At 40.9% G+C, this 22,575-nt stretch overlaps 1 protein-coding gene across 1 annotated transcript; it reads right to left on the reverse strand.

Moving 5' to 3' along the window:
• Positions 1–20,983: 20,983 nt before the first annotated feature.
• On the reverse strand, positions 20,984–22,197 carry LOC121753593 (ubiquinol oxidase 3, mitochondrial-like). Its single transcript, XM_042148808.1, has 2 exons — positions 21,755–22,197; positions 20,984–21,229 (listed from the first exon to the last, which is right to left on the reverse strand). The coding sequence occupies exons 1-2, from the start codon at positions 22,079–22,081 to the stop codon at positions 21,170–21,172; spliced, it is 387 nt and encodes a 128-aa protein (XP_042004742.1). The 5' UTR covers positions 22,082–22,197; the 3' UTR covers positions 20,984–21,169.
• Between the last annotated feature and the right edge of the window lie 378 nt (positions 22,198–22,575).

The raw sequence follows: 22,575 nt of genomic DNA on the forward strand, positions 1-22,575 counted from the left end.
GTCTCCAACCGAGAAGATCCCTCCAGCGTGCATGTTTCTGCCTTTTATAGACGCGGACATAGCCTTCTAGAGTCTTCGTAGAAATCTCTATTCTACCCTTCAACTCCGAGGCTTCCTCCGTCAAGCAATTTTCCGCATAATGTCCACTCATTCGCCTATTTCCTAGGTCCACGCAACTGTCTTCCTCCTTTCCTGGACCTGGCGAAAATCTTCACACACCTGGCTTAAAACCTGCGTTAGACCCCGAAATTTTACGAATTAAAACCCTAGACCTATGCATGAAATTAGCGTTATCAAACTGCTCACACTTAAACCATGCTTGTCCTCAAGTATGAAAGACAAGAAAAAGAAGTAAGGTGAATTTCTATGCACGGTTCCCAAGAACGACTCTACAAACTAGGTACTAACACAAAAACAGACTCCTAAACCTAGACAACTACATACTCAGAAAAGAAAAGAACACACAAAGAACACAAAACACAACAAATAAGCATGCACTAGTTTCAACTTTTAGGCGACTGTCCCCACAAGCTTAAGTTCTCTCTGATCGTCTACAGTCTTCAAATCCTCCTTCTTCCTTCGTCGACCTAAACGGTCCGTCAGTTTGTCAAGAAACCTATGGATTTCCTAGTGGTTAGGTTCGCTCGACCACTCATTCCTTACCAGGGATGTTAGGATCAAAACGCTCCAAAGTTAAAGTTACACCACTGATGCATTGGGTTATGAGAGTTTCCCCTTTCTATCATCTCCTTTTTCCCTATCCTTTTTTTTTATTCCTGGGTCAGGTAATATTTTTACTTCCTGCCCTTAGGTAGTTAACCGTCTTTTTCTTTTCTTTTTCCCAATTTCCCCCTGGACTTCGTCCAGCTTATACCTCCGAATTTTATTTTATTTCTCCCCTGGACTTCGTCCAGCTTATACCACCAGTTCCTGGACTTCGTCCAGCTTATACCACCAGTTCCTGGACTTCGTCCAGCTTATACCTCCACAACCCATTTTTTCTCCTTTATACCACCAGTTCCTGGACTTCGTCCATCGTCCTTACTTCATTCAGACCGCTTTTAGCTTATTAAGGAAAAAGGCATCAAAATTGACATGTATCCTTTCTTCAATTGCTCTTACTAAGGGAATTTTTGCCTTATTGTATCCACTAGCTCATGCATCACGCAACACACAGAACAAAAACTGAAAACTCTAAGACTCTCATTCACAGAAAAAAGAAAAACAAAACAACACAAATACTTGCACCTATTCCCTCCCCCTCCCACTTCACTCAAGCTTGTCCTCAAGCTATCCTAATGAAGGGGGAAATAGGGAAGTATAAACAACACAAAACAGATCACAAAACAAACAAACTACATTCTAAAAACAAAACAAACTTCTCACACTTAGACCGTACACCGGGCTAAGTGGGAGAAAGTTCAACAACCAAAACCAAACATGCAAAAACAGTACAACCCCTTCTCACACTTAGACCAAAGATTGGGCTAAGTGTGGGAAGGTGCAACACATAGATACAGAACGAAGCATGATGTCACAGATAATCATAAACAGAAAGCAATAAAAGATGAAGAGTAAAAGTTACTTGGGTTGTGGGGGATCAATTCGGGGTCTGGCCCCCTCGGGAGCCAGACTTGGGCGGCACGGCCTGTTGGATTACTTTAGCTTTCTTTCTTGCCGGCGACTCCGGCTTCTTTGTCATCTCTTCTGTCTGTCTGGGTACGGTCTTCTTCAAGGTCACGGGTCTAGTGGAAGATGGGGGTGGTTAGAGGCTTGGTGGCTTATGGCGGCTTCTAGATAGATAGGTTTCCTGGACCTAGCGCCTTGGATCCGCCACTAGGTGCAGGAAGTGACATTGGCGCGTCCGGGAATCTCTCGCGCAACCACTTCATCATTGTCATCATTAAAGAGACGGCCTCTCCCATCCTATCAGCGTGCCTCGACGACGCTGCCACCAGATCAGTGATGCGCCCCTTTAAGGCCACGACCTCCGTTCTCATTCCGGCGACCTCTTTCCGTACTCTCTCAATCTCAACATTGTCCTTTACTTTACCCCGTAGGGCCACGATCTCTTCTCTCACCATTTTAATTTCGGATCTCATCCATCTAACCTCCGTTCTCATTTCTTCCACTTCAATCCCGCTACCTGCTTCCACACTCGCTGCCTCCTGTTTCACCTGCACATCTGACTTGCCAACTTTGTAAAAGCAGACCTCCTTCCCCTGCGTGATTAACAACCCCTTGTTGAAGAAGTAATCCATGTTGAAGACCTCCGGGGTAGACACATCTTCACTTCCCGGCAAGACTTGTGGATCCTCATGATCACATTGCGCTGCAAATAAGCCCCCAGAAGATGGCATGTGTATCGGTGCCTGGAAGGGTTGGCAGTTACATGGTGGCAAGCTTGGGCTAACCAGTAGCCCAAGTGGACACGCACTCCCGTGGCCATACACAAAGTAAAGTACAAGTCGGGGGTTGTCAAGGCGTTGTTGGCGGTGCCCATCAGATTGTAGCTAATGAATGTCTGGGCAAACCTCAGGATCCTGTTCTCGATATGGTGGGCTTTCGAAAAGCTGGTCTTGAACTGACCCACCCTTGGATGAGTCACAAACTCCCATGCACTCTGTGTCTTGAAACCTGGCGTGAACTTCGGCGGACCAACCATTCTCTCGTTCCATAAACCTTCGTCGTCCTCTGTTCGCGTCAGCAGACCCATCCGTAGAGTCCATTCACGGATGGTCATCACATGCTCTTCATTGAAGAGGCGGAAGTTGATGGACTCGGCATCCAAGTCAGTGGTGGACTTGAAACGGAAGGTCGAAAAGAAATCCAGTGCCAAATCTATTGGAACTTCGGAGGTGCTGTGCTTAAGCAACCAGTCAAAACCGATTACGTCGATATACGCTCAGAATTCATCGTTGCTCGAGATCTCCTTAAGCTCGGCCGAATCGTACATTTTCCCGGATTTAGCATACTTCCCCACGGCACTCTTTTCCTTGTATATTGCTGTGCGTTTTGGGTCTGTGAACTTTCTCATCTTGTCCAGCAGCTCCTTGGTGATCCAGATTTCCGTCAGCTCGAAGTTGAGCTCTTCTTGTTGTTCCTTTTCAGCGTCGCTGGACCCATCAGGGCTTCCGGACTTAGTAGCGTACGGTACCTTAGCAGGCGGAGGGAGAGAGGGTTCAACGGACTTCCCTTTTGCTTTCTTGGTCGAGGAAGGAGCAATCTGTTTTCCTTTCCTCTTCCTCTCGACCGCGTGGCGGCGCTCCTCCTCGTCGCTCTCCCCATCGCTAGGTCTAGGAGAGATCACCTGCTCAAGGGTTGCGGTCTCTAGACCCAGCGACCCTTCTTCTGTCTGCGGGACGTGTTCCTCGATGTCATCACGTAAACTTCGACGAGCTTGCCTCTTTGCGTCCCTTGCGTCAACCGGTGAATAGGTCCCGTCGGGAACATCAGTCAGATCCACCATCAAATTCATCCCGTCGCTGACGGGTTCCTGTACATCTTCAGAAACGAGGGCTTCTCCCTCCTCAATCAACAATGGGGTTGCCCCCACGATGTAAATAGGGGTTTCTACCCCAACCGAACCTTCCTCGTCGTGGGTTGTAGCACCCACTGCTTTTACAGGGGTCACCCCCTCACTAACATTTTCTTGGGCTTCATTGCCCTTCAAAACAGTCTCACAAACACCAGGGGTTTCCCCCTCTCCAAACTTCTCCAAAACAGGGGTTTCACCCTCAGTACGACTATCAGCAACAGCAGAAAGATCCACACCCACAGGTTCAGGTAGGGTTTCTCTCTCAACAAAATCCACAGTGCCAAACTCAGGGTTCACCCCCTCAGAGATTCCAACTACTTCATCATTTAAAACAGGGGTTCCCCCTCACCGACAGAATCAAACCTGGGTTCACTTTCAGCCAATAGTTCCAGCCCTGCCGCCAGATCTGCTTCTTCTTCGTGTTTTTCTGCGGCGGTTGTCTCCGGGATGGCAATGGTGGGTTCTGCAACGGACTCTGGTTGGGGTGTTGAAACCCCTGAAGTTTCCGGTGGTGGTGGTACGGCAGATGTTGAAACAGCCGGTACGGTTCCCCCCATCGCAGATGCGAACATGGCAAACGCCTCCATCGCTTTTTCCGGCCCCCCAAGTTCTTGTAGTAAGTCAGCCATGAACGCAGCCGCGTTAGAATCGGCAGATCTTGAAGTGCTTCCGGTACTCTGTTTGTTGTCCATGAAGAATTCTGTAAAATTTTCACAGAAACTCGGACGGAATTTTCTTTTGATTAGGGTTAGAGAAAGAAAACCTAGAGAGAAATTTGGGGAATTTCGAATGTAGAGAGAGTAAGTAATGAAAAATAAAAGGCATCACACGGTTATTAGCTGATAAGTATGGAAGAGGACGGTTTTGCAGGAATGACGCTAGCGACCGTACGCCTCCCTATAAAAGTGGCTTTTGAAATCCGAACCGGTGCCAACTCCCTCCAACATTTACTCCTCAATTCCCTGCCCTAGTAGATACTTCCTGCAAAGTCACACTTAACATCAAACTAAAAAAATGAAATGCCAGACTCCCCGGGTCTTGGGTATGACAGTATCAAAATTATGCCTAAGGAGTCTGGTTTTCCGAAAATATTTTTGGAAGATTGTTTTTTTTAATTTGTTTGGATTTTTTTTCTTGAATTAAAGAAGACAATTAAATATTTACAAATTGTGTTCAAGTGTTCTCAAGATTCCCCAGGTCAGGACATGTTAAAACTTCTTGGATGCTGGACCTAGGAAATCTCTAAGAACACTCACTTCCCAGACCGATTAGACGATATCAGGGAGTGCGCGTAATGGCATTTCTTCCACTACACACATCTCCGAGTTATCCCTAAATACTTTCACACGATGACCGTTGACAAGAAAAGGAGTCGAGTTTGAAGTACTTCCCTGGATCTCTGCTGCTCCATTTGCACGAAGACTCACAATAGTGTATGGTCCAGTCCATTTGGACTTTAGCTTACCAGGCATCAACTTTAGGCGGGATTGGAATAGGAGAACTTTTTGACCTACTCTCAATTCTTTGACCCGTAGGTTCTTATCATGCCAGAGTCTTGTTTTCTCTTTGTACCACATTGCCGATTCATATGACTCCAGCCTTAACTCCTCCAACTCCTGCAGCTGCAATTTTCTCTCTTCCTCACAGGACTCGGGTCTCATGTTAATCTCCTTGACCGCCCAATATGCTCGGTGTTCTAATCCCACGGGCAAGTGACACATTTTTCCGAACACAAGCCTATAAGGTGACATCCCAATAGGTGTCTTGTACGCTGTCCTGTAAGCCCATAGTGCATCTCCAAGCCTCTTACTCCAGTCCTTCCTAGACGGATTAACCGTCTTCTCCAGTATCGCCTTTATTTCCCTGTTGGAGATCTCTGGTTGCCCATTTGATTGAGGGTGGTATGGTGTGGAAAGGCGATGGTGAACTTCGTACTTTCTCATTAGAGCTTCAATAGTCCGGTTACGAAAATGCGTCCCATTGTCAGATATTATAGCTCTGGGCACTCCGTACCTGTTAAAAATGTTAGCCCTAAGGAATTTCGCTACCGCTTTGGCTTCACAAGATGTGGTCGCTTTGGCCTCTATCTACTTTGAAACATAATCAACTGCCACAAGTATGTATGCGTTCCCGTATGAAGACGGAAATGGACCCATGAAGTCCATCCCCCAGACATCGAAGATCTCACACACAATTACTGGAACTTGTGGCATTTCGTCCCTCCTAGAGATTCCCCTCGGTCTGTTGACACCTCTCACAGTTCTGACAAAACTCGAAAGTATCTTTATGCAGTGTAGGCCAGTAAAAACCGCTATCTAACACCTTCCTTGCGGTCTTCCTAGGTCCAAAGTGACCTCCACAAGCTAGGGCATGGCAATGATTTAGTACATCCCTCTGTTCCCACTCCGGGATACACTTTCGGATTACTTGGTCGGCTCCTATTCTCCACAAATACGGATCATCCCAGAAATAATACTTGGCTTCGCTTTTGAGCTTCATTCTCTGGGCCCGGGAGATTTCCTGCGAACTAGGCACCTCTCCAGTGACCAAGTAATTTGCCAGGTCTGCGAACCATGGCTCATTGTTTAGATGACATTTACCTTTCTCAGAATCTCCTGGACCTGTTAACGCCATGATTTTTTCCCAATTGATAGGTCTAGGAAATTCCCCTAAATAATACAAATGTTCCTCGGGGAATGCATCTGGTATTGCTTCCTCGGTCTCCCCTTGAAAAATACGACTAAGGTGGTCAGCCACCTTGTTCTCAGTTCCTTTCTTATCCTTAACCTCCCAATCAAATTCTTGTAAAAGTAACACCCAACGGATCAATCTTGGTTTAGACTCCTTCTTCGCCAGCAGGTACTTAATGGCCGCGTGGTCGGTGAAAACGATCACCTTCGACCCCAGTAAGTACGGGTGAAATTTCTCAAATGAATATACCACCGCCAGCATTTCTTTTTCGGTGGTGTCATAGTTCTTCTGGGCTTGATTTAGCGTCTTGGATGCATAAAAAATCACGTAGCTTTTCCCTTCAACTCTTTGACCTAGCACCGCTCCCACGGCATAGTCGCTTGCGTCACACATGATTTCAAAAGGTAGATTCCAGTCGGGCGCTCTAATAATGGGAGCAGAAACTAACCTATCCTTCAACAACTGAAAAGCTTTTTTGCACTCCTCATAAAGCAAACTCCACATCGTTATGCAATAAGTGAGTGAGTGGTTGAGCGATCCTTGCGAAGTCCTTTATAAACCTCCTATAAAATCCTGCGTGCCCTAGGAATCCTCTCACCTCTTTCTGATTCGTTGGGTAAGGCAGTTTTGAGATAACATCAATTTTTGCTTGATCTACTTGTATGCCTCTTTCTGACATCACATGCCCTAGGACAATTCCCTCAGGGACCATAAAGTGGCATTTCTCGAAATTCAAAACCAAATGCTTCTCCTGGCACCTCCTCAGTACTATATCCAAACTTGCCAAACACGAGTCAAATGAATTTCCGTACACAGTGAAGTCGTCCATAAAAATCTCGATGCAATCCTCCAGGAGATCCGAGAAGATACTCATCATACACCGCTGAAAAGTGCCTGGCGCATTGCACAGACCAAACGGCATCCTTCTATAAGCATACGTTCCAAAGGGACACGAGAAAGTTGTCTTCTCCTGATCCTCGGGATCCACATAGATTTGAAAATACCCACTATATCCATCCAGGAAACAAAAATATTGCTTGCCCGCCAACCTTTCCAACATTTAGTCAATGAAAGGTAATGGGAAGTGATCCTTCTTAGTAGCCTCGTTCAGCTTCTGGTAGTCAATACACATCCTCCACCTAGTAACAAGTCGAGTGGGGACCAACTCATTTTTATCGTTCTTAACCACCTGTATTCCTGACTTCTTTGGTTCCATATGTACTGGACTAACCCATTCACTGTCTAGTATGGAATATATGATTCCTAGGGATAGCAACTTCAATACCTCCTTCAGCACTTCTTCCCTCATGTTCGGATTCAACTTGCGTTGTGGGTCCCTACAGGCTTTTGCTCCTTCTTCTAGGCGAATGTGATGCATGCACAGATCTGGACTGATCCCAACCAAGTCAGAGAGTGTCCACCCAATAGCCTTCTTGTTTCTCCTGATTACATTTAGCAATTCCTCTTCTTGTCCCTCAGTCAAGCTGCTGTTAATAATCACCGGGAAATTTTCATTCTCCTCCAGATACGCATACTTGAGCCCAGGTGGAAGCGTTTTCAGCTCTTTATTGGGGACATCTTTTTCCTGGGGCAACGGATTTTTTCTCTGTCGACTCAGTTGTTATTCCCTTCTTAGACTCAGTAGAACTGTCCATGCTCGCCACATAAGGTGCCTTCCTTGATCTGGCTAGCTCCGGGTTCGTACAGAATTCCAGAATCGCTTCAGCTAGCTCATCATCTGATAACTCACTCGTGTTCATTGCTTGACACCAACTAGCTACTTCTCTATCAATGTCATGACTTATTTCGGAATTCTCGATCTGTTCCTGTATTAATTCTGTCTCAAGATATTCTTGGACTAAGGGGTTAATAACATCTATAGCATGCAAATTTTCAATGTCAAGAGGTTTTTTCAGTGTCTCATCTATGCTGAATGTATATTTCTCTCCATTATAATCAAGGCAGATGGTACCATCAAAAACATCAATGATAGTCTTAGCGGTACGCAGGAAAGGTCTCCCTAAAAGTACTCCACCAGACTCTGCAGATTCATTATCACTCTCCACCAGACTCTGCAGATTCATTATCACTCATTCTAATCACATGGAAATCTGCTGGGTACAAGAAGTCATGTACCTTTACTATCACGTTCTCAAGCACTCCTTCAGGACAAATGCATGACATGTCTGCCAATTGGATTACAACTTTGGTGTCCACCATGCCTACCCCTACTAACTTCTTGTATATAGAAAGTGGTAACACATTTACAGATGCACCTAATTCACACATAGCATGCTCGATTTTCACATCACCAATTGAGATGGGTAAGGTAAACATACCTGGATCATTGCATTTCGAAGGCATCCTCCGCTTTTGAATCACTGCAGAGATGTTCTCACCGATCAAAATTTTCCCACTAGGTCTAGCCTTCCCAGCTATAAATTCCTTGATGAACTTGCTAAACACCGGCAATTTCAAAGCCTGTAAGAATGGTAGATTAATCTCCAATTTCTCAAAAATATCCATGAAATCCACCGGCTCTTCCTTCTTCTTCTTAGCTTCCCCCCGGCTTGGGAAAGGATTCAGTCGCTTCCCTGCTCCGATAGAGCTTTCAGCTGAGAATTCTTCAGTTTCCTCCCTTATTGCCTCGTTCTCCAACTCCGGCTCTGGATCGAGGAAAAATGGTTCAGTTGACTTAGGCAAGGGTTTATCCAAATCTCTTGTTTCAAGGTCATCCTTGACCAAGGAATTTTCTCCCTCCAAGTTCCTGGATCTAGGAATTGTATCCTCGTACTTCTTGTCTTCCTTGGAACTTGTTGCTTCCTTCGTTCTTACCACTGGCCCTTCATATCCCCTCCCGGATATCAAGGTAATCTGACTTATATTCGCTCTATCCGGTGGCCTTACTGAGACTGGAATCTTTCCTTCATTTCCCCTCATATCACTCAAAGAAGTGGCTATCTGCGATAATTGCTTGGCCAGTATATCCATGGCCGCCTTTTGCTCCTGTTGATCATCTTGAAGCTTGTGCACTGCGTCACTGTTTGATTGCAGGTTGTTTTGCATATGTTGCTGAGAACGGACGAGATCGTGCACCATATCATCGATACTCTTTTGTGGCTTTGGTGGCTGACTGGGCCCTGGCCCTATATTCAGAGTCGGTCCACTCATCTGATTCTGATGAGCGTTTCCTTGACCTCCTGAAGAGTTGTTGTATTGATTTCCTTGACCCTGGTAATTGTTCTGAAAATTCCTTTGGTGCGGCGGTACATAAGAGTTCCCTTGATTGTTCTGATTTCTGTTTCCCCAGCTCGAGTGGTCTCCTTGGTTCCGATTGATCCAGCTGTCCTGCCCCTCTTGATTTCTTCCTGACCAGTTACCTTGTCTTTTGGGCTGAGGTGCAAACTGTTGACTTTGTTGTGGTGCTGGCTGATTCTGCTCATTGTCGGTCCATCTGAAATTTGGATGGTTTCTCCAAATTCCCATCGGGATTCCAACTTCCCATTGCATTGACCTGGGCCTGATAATCTCCTTCCTGGGTCCCATAATATTGCTGAATTTGATTATCTCCTGGACTAGGAGATTTCTCCTTCCCTTGTGAAACTGGTGGATTTTTTTTTTCAATTGCGTTCAATAGAGCTTTCTCGAGCATGTCAATCCTTGCTTCTACCTTATCATCTTCTTGCTCTTTCACAGCATGCACCGATCCTCTCCTCACTACATTTCTAGGGTTATCGTACGCCTTCTTAGCGTCGATCAACTTCCCCAGGATTTCTCTTGCCTCACTTCTCCTCTTCCTTGTGAAATTTCCCCCACTCGAGGAGTACATTAAGTCCTTTGACTCAGGAGTTGCCCCTTCGTAAAACAGAGAGTAGGTCTCTGCCTCTATCATTCGGTGATTCGGGCATGCATCCAACAATCCCTTGAATCTCGACCAATACTGACTCAAGGATTCATCGTAATCCTGCTTACACTCTAGTATTTCTTTTTTCAGTGCATTCGTCTTGTTAGATGGGAAGAAATAATCTAAGAATTCCAACTTGAAGTCCCTCCATGTGCGGATAGAATCCGGGGGCAACCTCAATAACCACGTATTAGCTTCCCCCTTCAAGGTAAACGGAATTGCCCGTAGGCGATAATCCTCCTCTGTTGCTTCATTCGGCCTCTTCTGAATACCACACAACTTACTGAATTCATTTAAGAACTCATACGGACACTCATTTCTGCGCCCAGAGAACGTTGGCAAGATGCCGAGTACGTTTGTCTTGATCTCAATAGTCCTCTGGCGCTGGTTCATTACTATGGCTTGGGCCGGCTCTCCATCTAAATAAGCTGTCAGCGACCCTATCTCTAGATCTGGATCTACCACGTGCGCCATGACTACTTCCTCTGCTTCCCCTGTTTCTGACTCTGTTTCTGATTCGGGTGATGACTCTGGATCTTCGCGTCCTGACGACGTCCAAGATTCGTTGCTAGTAAATTCACTCGGAAACGGATCTCCCTTGGTGAACCCTGATCTGGTGGTCACAGTAGAGACTGTATTCTTAACCTGCCAATTAAACCGGTCGTGCTTCCACCCAGATGAGTTGCTCCAGTGGGCAGATCTTGAGTCTTTGCTCATAAACTACAAATAATAAAAAAGAAGAAAATAAATCAAAACTATTTACACCACAGACTCTGAACACTAACACAAAGCACGCCATCCGTCCCCGGCAACGGCGCCATTTGGAGGGTCTGACTACGATCTGGTAGTAGCGTGGTTTCACACGGAGTAAGTAAGTGTGCACAGAGAAAACTAATGCAAGTGCTTGGTCAAGACTCCACGCTCCTTAAATCCACTGGATCACCAGGTCCAGGAACTCAAGAGAACACAGAGTGTTTTTATCGTTGGACACACTCGACTCCCTTTAAAACATAAATCCCTCGACCTGAATACTATAAATTAGCATAGGGAAGCGGGGTCGATCCCACGAAGATGGATTCGTGAAGTAGTGCTTAGAGACTCTGGAAACAAGCGGCTGCTGCCACGCAAAAGGGTTGATAATTATAACTACCTCTAGATCTAGGCACGAAATGTAAATGCTAGACCTAAGACACAGAAAATGTAATAAAATCAGACTTCAACACTGAGAGACACATTTTACTTCCTAGATTAAGTAAACGACTAACTAACTAAGACTAGACAGGGAAAATTAAAACAGTGGGGACCATGACTCCAAATATAGCAAGTACGGCTAAAACTGTAAATAACAAACTCATGCTCCAACTAACAACGACATGCAATTTCCTAACCGATTCAAGCACGCAAATGGAGAAAACAGAGCATATATCTAGATTCGAACAAAATAGAGAAATTGGGATGCCGGAAACTTGCTATGAACCGGAAATACATCAGATCTACGTAAACTAAGCAAAATGAAATGAAGACACGTAAACTAGGCATAAGATTAAATAAATCTTGTTCAGATTCACGTCGGGCGCTTAATCCGCTCCGGATCCAAGCGATCCGAACCCAACAACAGACACAATCGACTCCATAACTCCAGTTTTCACAGATCTGCTCCGATCAACTCCGTATTCAAACAATCACATACAACTCCACAACTCCAGCAAACTCAACCCTCCGATTCATCCACAAATAGACTACGATCACCCAGATCCAACCACAAACCTGCATAAATTCAGAAAACAACTACGAAACGCACCCAGTTCGAACAATCCAACTCTAAAATTCCGGAAATCAACATGACAAACGTAACAGAAAATCAAACTTGCATTAAAATAAGAGAATATTCGGCAAAAGCAAACAGAGGTCCGAGCTTCGAACAGCGAAGCTCGGCAAAATCAGCAAAGTATGAAAGCAAAAATTAAATTGTTTCTTCGCCCCCACTAAAGGACGGTGTTACAACCCAATCGAAAATATCTGAAAGCTCAAGTAAACCCCAGTGCATGACCCCCCTGAATCTCCCCACGAAAAGAACCCAAGTGTGTGAAAAGTGAACTAAGCTACCGGCAGTTAGCGAGGTCTCCAACCGAGAAGATCCCTCCAGCGTGCATGTTTCTGCCTTTTATAGACGCGGACATAGCCTTCTAGAGTCTTCGTAGAAATCTCTATTCTACCCTTCAACTCCGAGGCTTCCTCCGTCAAGCAACTTTCCGCATAATGTCCACTCATTCGCCTATTTCCTAGGTCCACGCAACTGTCTTCCTCCTTTCCTGGACCTGGCGAAAATCTTCACACCTGGCTTAAAACGTCGTTGGACCCTGAAATTTTACGAATTAAAACCCTAGACCTATGCATGAAATTAACCTTATCAGAACCATAGACATATTGTGTATAAGTGTAACTCCATTACCACTCCACCACTTCATTTCTTATTTTTATTCTATATTATTTCATTTATTCTATGATTAATTATTATTTTTATAAATTGATTAATTAGTTATGATTAATTGTAAATAAAATATGTTAATTATATATTTGTTATTTAATAAACTTTAATAGTAATTTATTACACTGAATTTGAATATTGTCATATATATATATATATATATATATATATATATATATATATATATATATATATTTAATTAAGTATAAGTTTTAATATATTAGTGCATATTTATATAATTATATTTATATTTCAATAAAATTTAGTTATACTTATCCATAATTAAGTTTAATAAAATTTTATTATTCACTAAATTATATGTTTATATATAAATTAGATCAAAACTATATTTTATTATATAATAAATTTGATGTATTTATATAATATTTATTTAATTATATTTGCTACAATAAAGCGGTCCGAACAGTTGAACCGTGAACAAGTAGATTCGCCGGTTCGTTGTCGGTCCGGTTTTTAAAACATTGACTCGCATAGAAATTATAAAATTCAAAGCAAAAAAATGTTATAAAAAAATAGTAATGGGGTTTGAAATAGATATTGAGAAGTGAAGTGAAATAGATGATTTTTTAGAGCATCCACGACACTACGAGCACCCATAACCGTGCTCCTGCCAGCGAGCACGGTTATGGGTCCGACCCCACTTTTTCTGCCTGCTCTCTGGCAAGAGCACAACACCCACAGCTGTGCTCTTCTGCAAGGACGAGCACAATTCATTTTAAAATTCAATTAAACAAAAACATTTCCGTAAAATTAAAATTCATTAAAAAACCACAATAAATATTACAAATTACAAATAAAATAAAAAAGACATAATTAAAATCCTAAAAATTAAAAATTACATAAATAAAATACTAAAAATACCTAAAAATAAAAAATTACATAATTAAACTTTTAAAAATTAAATATTACATAATTAAAAGCTAAAAATACCCTCGTGGACGACTACTCATCCGGCGGCACTACCCCCAATTGTCTTTGGAGGCCCAATATCATGGCCTCGTGCGATCGAAGTTGCGAGGGTGTCATAGTGGACCTATCGGCTTCGGCCATATTTAGTTGGGCCAAAAGCTACCACAACGAGTTGGTGGGGGTAGAGGTGGCGCATATGGAACGGGAACGGGAACGGGAGCAAGAACTGGAGCATCGGCGGTTGCAGCCGCGGCTCGATGGCGGTTGGCCGCCGCCTTCTTCCTTCCTTGCGGTCGGCGTTGGGAACCGCTCGGGCCGGCGTCGGGGCTACCCAAGTTAGCTCCGGCGAGTTGGCAAGCCACTTCTTCGGAGCCGGCGTCGGATAGGGATACCGACCTTGACCGTTTGGAGGAGCCGCTAGAGGAGGATGTTACGCCTCACATATACTTCGGGTGCGTCCGCGTCTCCTGCCAAACGTTGAGGTACTTGAACGACTTGTAGTTCATGGATTGGTAGGTGCTCAACGCGGCAGTGATGATGTCGACCTCGCTCCGGCCGGTCCCCGCATTCCGCTCTTCCTGGAGGAAATAGCCATTGAACTTGCCAATTTCATCATTGGCTCGGTAGATGGCGTTGCGCACCATACTCTCGTTGCGCTCGATTGTTCCTGACGGCCGGTTTTCATTGTACCGGCGAGCGATGCGCCACCAAAAGTGATCGCCGGATTGGTTCGTGCCAACCACCGGATCTTCGGAGATTTCCAAGTACGCCGTGAACAATTTATCCATCTCCGTCGAAGTGTACGGTGTGCGGACATCGCAAGTAGGAGGAGTCGGAGTTTGGGAGGGGGCTGTCGGCCTAAGCTCCGGTGTCCACCAGTATCGCCCTTCGGGGGCACCTTGGTCGTCGATTGGGTATGGCCGGTAGCCACCCGGAACGCCCGAACTTTGGGTTTGAGGAGGGGCCGAATATTCCGTTTCCGGACTAGGAAACGGTTGTGAACCAAACCATTCGGGGTTCCAACCGTGGGAGGGCGGGGGGTCATCGCCTTGGCCGGACATTGTTATGTTGTAGGAGTGGAAGAAAGATTAAGAATGGATATCAGAGAATGAAGATGAGAATGAGAATGAGAATGAAAATTAGAGAGTGTAAATGAGAAGTGTGTAGTGTGAGGTGAATTTTTTGGTGTGAAAGTGGGGTATTTATAGATGAAAATGTGTATTTTTGGGGGAAAAAAATAAAAAAAATTAAAAAATGATGGATTTTTTTTAAATCGATTTTTAAAATTAAAAACTGATTTTTAATTAAAATAATAATAATAATTCAAAGGCAACGGCGTCACGTCAGCTGTTCGCTGGCACGGACGTGCTCGATGCATCGAGCAGCGCCGTGACAGCGGCGGTGGAGCTCGTCCTTGCCAGCGGCGCGGACGGACGGTGCGTCCACCGCTGCAGATGCTCTAGGTTCGTCCTGCCCTTCGACAAGTGTGTTATGTGTTGGCCAAAGGGAAGCCTCAAGGAAATGTTGATCAAGTGTGTTATATACTAATGCTGTCTCTACGATCAGTTTGGACAAAAATTACCGAACATCAAGTTTTTGAATTTACGCTAGAGATTTCTTGAATCTAATCATGAATTTGAATAAATCGAATGGATTGATGTGTTCGATTTGATTTTTGTCGAAGTATTGTTCACCTCAAAACGTGAACCTCTAATCCGAAACGGAACCTGCTTAAGGTCAGTTCAAGCTTATATATAGAATAAAATGAGTTGAAGACGCCGAGTTAGTCTATATCTAATCGAGTATGTTATGTGATACCTAGACTATAATCTAATTAAAAATACTTTAATACTATTTGGGTCCAAAATCATACTCGCCCATCCTTATATTACTTGGTAAGTTGCATTTGAATAGCCCTATATTGATCACGTATCTTTAAATAACAGTACTACTATTTTTCAATTTTTCCTGAAGTGTAAACGCAAACAAAAGAGCTATAAACATTGACCTGAGCTGTCAAATCGTAAATGTTGAAATGATAACAACCTAATTTAATAAGGTAAATCTAAACCCGATTTGTTAAGGAAACTTTCAATCTAAACATAAACTCGGTCTGCTACCTTCAAATCCAAACATGATCCACACGAGAATGGCTCGTTAATGACACAATATAATTCAAATTAACACTTCACGATAACGGTACAAACCTGATTTACACGATTAACCATTATATTACACGATTAGACCTGATTTGTATGAACTAAATAATAAAAAGAAGGATATAAACTCAATAAATTTAATCCAAACTCATCAATTTCATGTGTGTTGGTTTCGGCCAAAAACTGACAGCGACTAAACATGTGTATTTTTCTATATTTTATAGAGAGAACTACGCCATTAGTCCCTAACCTTTAGGGTTCTTTCACCTGCATAACCCTAACATTCTATATAATCACGAATGCGGGTTTTTTTCGGACTAAAACACCTTCAAGCCCTATATGGGCATTTTTGTCACTCTATTATATTGCTGACATATGATTTATGTCACATTTTTTCAGCAACTTCTTATATGATTTCCTAATAAGTTATGCTACTTCATACGTGATTAAAGTTTTTTCACTATTTACACATTCTAATTATTTAGAATATAAGGTTTGTCATTATCTACATTAATAGATATGAAAATAATAAAATGAGACCATTTCTTCATTATAAAGCTCATTTTCTAGTATTTTTATGTGTTTCTATTTTTTCTAATTTTTCTTTGTTTTTTACTTTGATTCAGATCAATTTTATTTATTATGAAAATATTTTACGATATTAATTCATAAACTTACAGTCTCTTAATTTCAAATACTATTATTAATAAGAAAAATAATCTAATAACTAAATAGCCAACATCACATGCTTGAATATTTTAAAAATAGTACTCATGTTTCAATTTTACTATGAACGACAAGAAACTGTGCAAATTTATATCTAAAGATTGAATGTATATGAAATTGTATTGAAAATTCTCACCTTTTCAGTTGCATAGCGAAAAACATTTATCGTTGAAAAAACACTCAACCGATGCATCTAATTATACTGTGTTCTTCCCCCCCCCCCATACATATTGTACTCCTACAAGTAATGTGAACTAAGTGGTGAAACCAACCTATCAAATTGGTTCACCAAAACAACAACTAGAATCAAGCCCCCCCTAAACTAATCACTTTATTTTACAAAATTAAATAACCATTAATATAATACTACTCCTATATAAAAGTAAAAATTAGTAATCCAACCACACTTACTAATTAATCCATGCATATCCAATAACCCCAACCCCTTGTCTCTCTATATGGCAAAGGGGTCATCCCCTCTCATCCCCTTGGCCCTAGTGGTCTTGCTCGGCCTCCTCCTCCGCGGCTCGTCGCTTCCCCTCGCCCTCGACCTCCACCTCCCCCTCGCCAGCGAGGCAGAGCACGCGGTGTTCATGTGCATTGTGATGATCCCCTTCCTCCTCGTCCTCGCCCTCTACTCGGCCAGCCACACCGTGGTGCTCCCCCTCGCCCTCATCCTCGCGGCCTACACGGTCACCACTATGCTCCTCGGGCCCCTCATGCTCATCCTCGTCGTCTACCTCGCCAGCGCCTACTTGCCCGCCTTCAAGTGCGATGGCGAGGACCTCGGCTGGGGGTGCCTCCTGATCATCTCATTCATGGTGTTGCAGTGGATTCTCTCCGAGGAGGGGCGCCAGTCCGGGGCGCTGCTCCTCGCCGTTGTCGCCCTCATCTGGTATAGCCTCCGGCCTTGACAAAGGCTGAGTTTGTGTGTATAAATATATTGAAAATGTTTCATTGACTTGAATAATGACAATATTGTTGGTATAGTTTGATGGAAATGCAATTAAGAAAAAAGATTATGATCATTTGTATATATTTAATTGTTATAGTATTGAAGTTGGAGATAGTAGTAGTTCAGTGATTTACTTATTTTTGGTAGTTTAAACCTAAAAAAAATGGATGGTATGGTGATGCTGTAGTCTGTTACTTTTCTGAATCTCCTGAAATAGTGGTTAATCTGAACCCAGTTAATTAATCGTAGAGCAATTTTATTATTGGAATTATTGAGTAATTAATCATTTCATTCGAGTACTAGGTCATAAATATATATAGCCATGATTAATCAGACTACTTGTGTGGTTCCAAATTTTCTCTTATAAACGTCAAAAATAATTGGGCAGTTTTAAAAGGGCAAATTGCTAAAACAATTACGAAATTTGATTAAATTTCGGTTAATTTTACAATTTTTAAAAAATTCAATTTTGACATTTTTTTCAATTGTTCCTTTGATGTAGATTTGAATAAAATTTATGTATGACTTAGAAGCTAAAATATTCTAAATCAATGGAACAATTAAAAAAATATCATAATTATAATATACTCCATCCGTCCCACAAAAAGAGTCTTATTTTGTCATTTTCGTCCGTCCAATAAAAAGAGTCTTATTTCACTTTTACCATAAATGGTAAGTAGACCTCACATTTCACCAATTTATTCTACTAACATTCTATTATAAAACTAATATATGTATAAATGAGACTCACATCCCACTAACTTATTTAACCTACTTTTCTCACATCCCACTAACTTATTTAACCTACTTTTCTAAAATTCGTGTTCAAACCAAATATGACTCATATTGTAAGACAAATGGAATATTTATTTAGCTATTTTTAAAAGTCACAGGATTGACTAGAATATGACTAAAATTCATGGTTTTTTTCTTTTTTTAAATTTGCCTGTCTTAAAAACCAAGAGGTTGTCCCCTCTAGATTAATAATCCTTACATCCCAATCTAAGTGACACATTTCTTTTTCGCACGTGTTTTATAAAAATAATAATAAATAGTTAAAGTGAAGGGAAAACAAATTAAGAAAGAGAATAACGTAGAGGAGACTCTCTTCTATATTATTTTTTCTCTTAATGTACCTTCATTCCACTTTAACTATTTATTATCATTTTTTCGAATACGTGTAAAAAAAGAAATGTGTCACTTAGGCTTGGACAGAGGGAGTATAATTATTTACACATGTAATACGATCAAGTCACAATTTAGACAATTAATAAAATCATTTTATGCAGGTAGTCGTGAATTGTTACAGTTATACATGTCGTGAGAAGGTGATCTGCAATGACAATGTCGTGAAGGAATTGGTTGTTGCCATTTTAATATAAAAACATTTATCGTTGGATTATTTTTTCTTTGAGAAGTGATGCATGGTGGTTGACGATACAGCACCTAAGATTTCATCTCCCTAATCTACTTTGGAAACCAGCTTTAATTACCAAATAGGTGAATAATATGGGTATATTAATTTTATTCGGCTACTTTTGAAATAATTTTGTACGATTATTGACTCTAATCAAACTCTACAGATAATCTATATTTAAATATGATCAAACTATATCCAAACCTTTTCATTTTTCAATAAAAGAATAACTTTTAAAGGCAATTTCACATATGTAATATCTATGGGGACGTGATCAATTACTAACTAATCAACAATTCAAAATTAAGACCAAATTTTAACCATTAGATTATGAGATATAGGAATGTGATCAATTACTAACTAATTAGCAATTTAAAATTAAGACCAAATTTTAACCATTAGATTAGGAGATCTAATGGTTGATATAATGTCAATTGGATTATATTTTAAATTTAAATAATTATTAAATAAAATTAAAGGGTATTAATGTCAATTCTCTCTTATTAAAATTATCCCAAAATTTTAAATTTATGAAACTCACTTGATTTAAATTATTTTTCGCAAAAAATATATCAAGGTAATTTTATAAGGATTTTAACGAGATCTCAATTGCATATGTTCCGACGACGTTCGGATGATGGAATTTGATGATTTTTATTTCAGTTTTCGTATATGTTGATAAGCAGCTTTTATCAACAAATACATCAAAAAATCTCAATATAATGTAAGTAAAATCTCAACATAATGTATATAAAATCTCCATATAATGCATATAAAATCTCAACATAATGCATGTAAAATCTCAATAAAGTTGTGTTGATATTTTCGTATACTTGTGTTGAAATACTCATGTCATTGTGTTGGTATTTGTAATACACTATGTTGATATAAAAAAAACACAAAAATTATGATATGATAATAGAATGACGATCTTACCATTTTGTTGATATTTTGTCTATTATTTATTGAAATTCGTAAGATTTAATCTCATCCATTCATTTTGAAATCTAAAGGTAGAGATTTGGCTTGATTTTGGATATGATACTATAAGCAATAGAATATGACTCTATATATATTTAAAGATGATCGAACTATATCCAATAAAAGAATAACTTTTAAAGGCAATTTCGCATATGTATATATATATATATAGGAACTGAGGTTAGAGTAACATCACTCTTAAAGTGACAACGTGACAACAAGTAACATGCAATCTGTAATACATATGCAAGCAATATGTGATACATAGACAAGCAATTCGGCATTTATGGTTCCAAGCAATATGAGATACGAAATCAGAGCACTATGGTGATACTATAGTTAAAATGACAATGTGATACATAGACAAGCATTCTGCGATACATAAGCAAACAACTCAACATATGGTTTCAAGCATTCTACGATATGAAAGCAAAGATAATCAAGCAATTTACAATATATAGGCAAACAAGTCTGCCACGTGGCAGACTAAGGTTGAATCTGCTCCTAAATATAACGGTTGTCCTTGGTGGTACAATGCCATCTTAAATGATGTTGTCATTTTAACATAAACCTATAGGAACTTTAACCCAACTTTGAAATTATGCGTGAATTAGACATCATTTTAATAAAAATTTATAATTATTTTTTTTTCCTTTTTGCACACTATTGTCTGGTTTGGGGTGATCCGTTGCTAACTCTGTTAACTCATTAATGCAGTGTATTAAAAATATCAATACGATGACATTGAAATGTCAACATAATATTAGTTGATATGTTAAAATACTTTGTTGACATTGATATTTAAAGTGGCAACATAATATATTAAAATGTCAACACAAATTTGTTTTGATGTTTTACAGTGATCGTGTTGACATTTTTTAATACACTGCATTGATAAGTTGACAATATAAGAAAAGTTAGCATTATAATACTTGATAGCGTCCAGAGCTTTTGTTTTAGCGGCAAGGTGCTTAGACCTTTTTATATGAGGTGCCGAATTTGAACCCTCTTGACATTTTTATAAAAAAAAGTTAGCATATTTGGATTTTGACACTGGATTTATTTTAAGCATTCATACCAACATTTATTTTATAGTGATTGACAACCATGTAAAAATGTGAACAATTGAAGGTTCGTGTCTCTAGTCATAATTTTCTAGTTGAAATTCGATAGTAAATAAATAATACTAACAATTTTGATTATATTTTAGCTCTGTTTTACAACACGATTTCACAAGTGCTAATCAATAATTCATACAATTCTCAATAATTACAAGCGCAGTGATTCACTTTACTCTAAGCAAATCTCACAAACAAACCATAAAATCAAGTTATAAATACTAAAAATTGATTAATTTAGTCGAATAATTGTTTTAGGCTTTCAGTGGTATCCCAGCGGTGCTGGATATTCCTTCAGCTCATGTCCTTGGCATTGTATGTCCTACATTAAAAATCCAAAAAATAATGTCATTACTAAAGACACAAAGTATATTAATAAAAGGGTGAACTTCAAAAATTAATCTCTCAATTTCTGAATTCGAAAAAATCACACGAAAATATAAAAATGTCATTTGAATTAAGTTCTTTTTCCACTTTATCTACCCCTCAATCCTAAGAGGACATAAATATCTTCCCATTTTCACCCCTCATCTCTAGAGATCTAACATTATACTCCATTTCGTCCCTAAAAATAGACCAGTTTAATTATAGGTAGATTAAAGACCACTTCGTCCATAAAATACTCCATTTACAAGGCTGTAAGGAGTATTTTTCACATACATGCTTTAATTATTAAGGGATTAAAGACCTAAAACGTGCAAATGTCTTTTTTCGAGAGACCAAATCAGAAATTTGATAAAATTGATACTCCATAAGTTTGAAAAAATTAAGATATGATTAGTAATTTTATAAGTATTTAAAGATAAAGGCAAAATCGATTCAAAGAAAAATCGGAAAAAATTGGTACCGATGCGTAGTGGTTGAGATCACGGTGGTGCGCCTCGTCGGCTCTAATCACGGTGACGACGTCCTTGAGCGTCGAATCGGCGGGAAGCCGCCAGTAATCAATGGCGATGGCCGGCGCCGGCTGATCCTCGACCAATCCCTTCTCCAAATCCTCGAGGAATTCGGTGTAGGAATTGACCGCCTCCTCCTCTAGGTATCCGACGATGCGATGCGCCAATTTGGGGGAAATGAGGTAGGCGGCGAAGTAGGCGTTGAAGAAGACGCCCTGCACGGCGATAACTAGGGCTCGCTCCGACCATTTCGGCTGCGATACCTCCAGGAACGTCATTGATGGAGTACGTACTAAGCAAATACTAAACAAGCCCAACAGCAGTAAAGCCCAAGAAAGAGTATCAGTTCGGCATGGCTAAAGAGCATCAGTCCGGCATGACTCAAGAGTTCAGTTCGGCACAACCACAGAGTTCGGCCCCAGCCTACAGCTCGGTAAAAGCCAACCAATCAAACTCTGCTCTCTGGTCGGCATCAAGCTCTACTCTCAGATCGGCAAAAGCTGCTCGGCAATAATTCAGCAGTCCGGTCTCAGTATTCGACCGAACTAGGAAATAGTGGACTCATGCAAGATTTCCACCTCCGCTACACCGACGATCTATTTAGTGGTGTCAAGCAGTCATTAACTCATGCAGGATAGTGGACCCATGCAAGATCGCCACGATCTCCACGACATCCACTACCTAATAAATGCTGCATGCCACGATCTTGGTTCAATATATAAATAGAACCTAGGTCAGATAGATAAGCCTCTTCTGTTAACTTCTGTTAAGC

This window comes from Salvia splendens, chromosome 11, assembly GCF_004379255.2.
Source record: "Salvia splendens isolate huo1 chromosome 11, SspV2, whole genome shotgun sequence".
Classification (NCBI taxonomy): domain Eukaryota; kingdom Viridiplantae; phylum Streptophyta; class Magnoliopsida; order Lamiales; family Lamiaceae; genus Salvia; species Salvia splendens.

Excerpts from the sequence above, each read along its gene's own strand:
- LOC121753593 (XM_042148808.1), bottom strand. The coding sequence starts at position 22,081 with ATGACGTTCCTGGAGGTATCGCAGCCGAAATGGTCGGAGCGAGCCCTA. Across the intron at positions 21,230-21,754 it reads ATCTCAACCACTACGCATCG|GACATACAATGCCAAGGACA; the intron begins GTACCAATTTTT and ends TTTTTAATGTAG.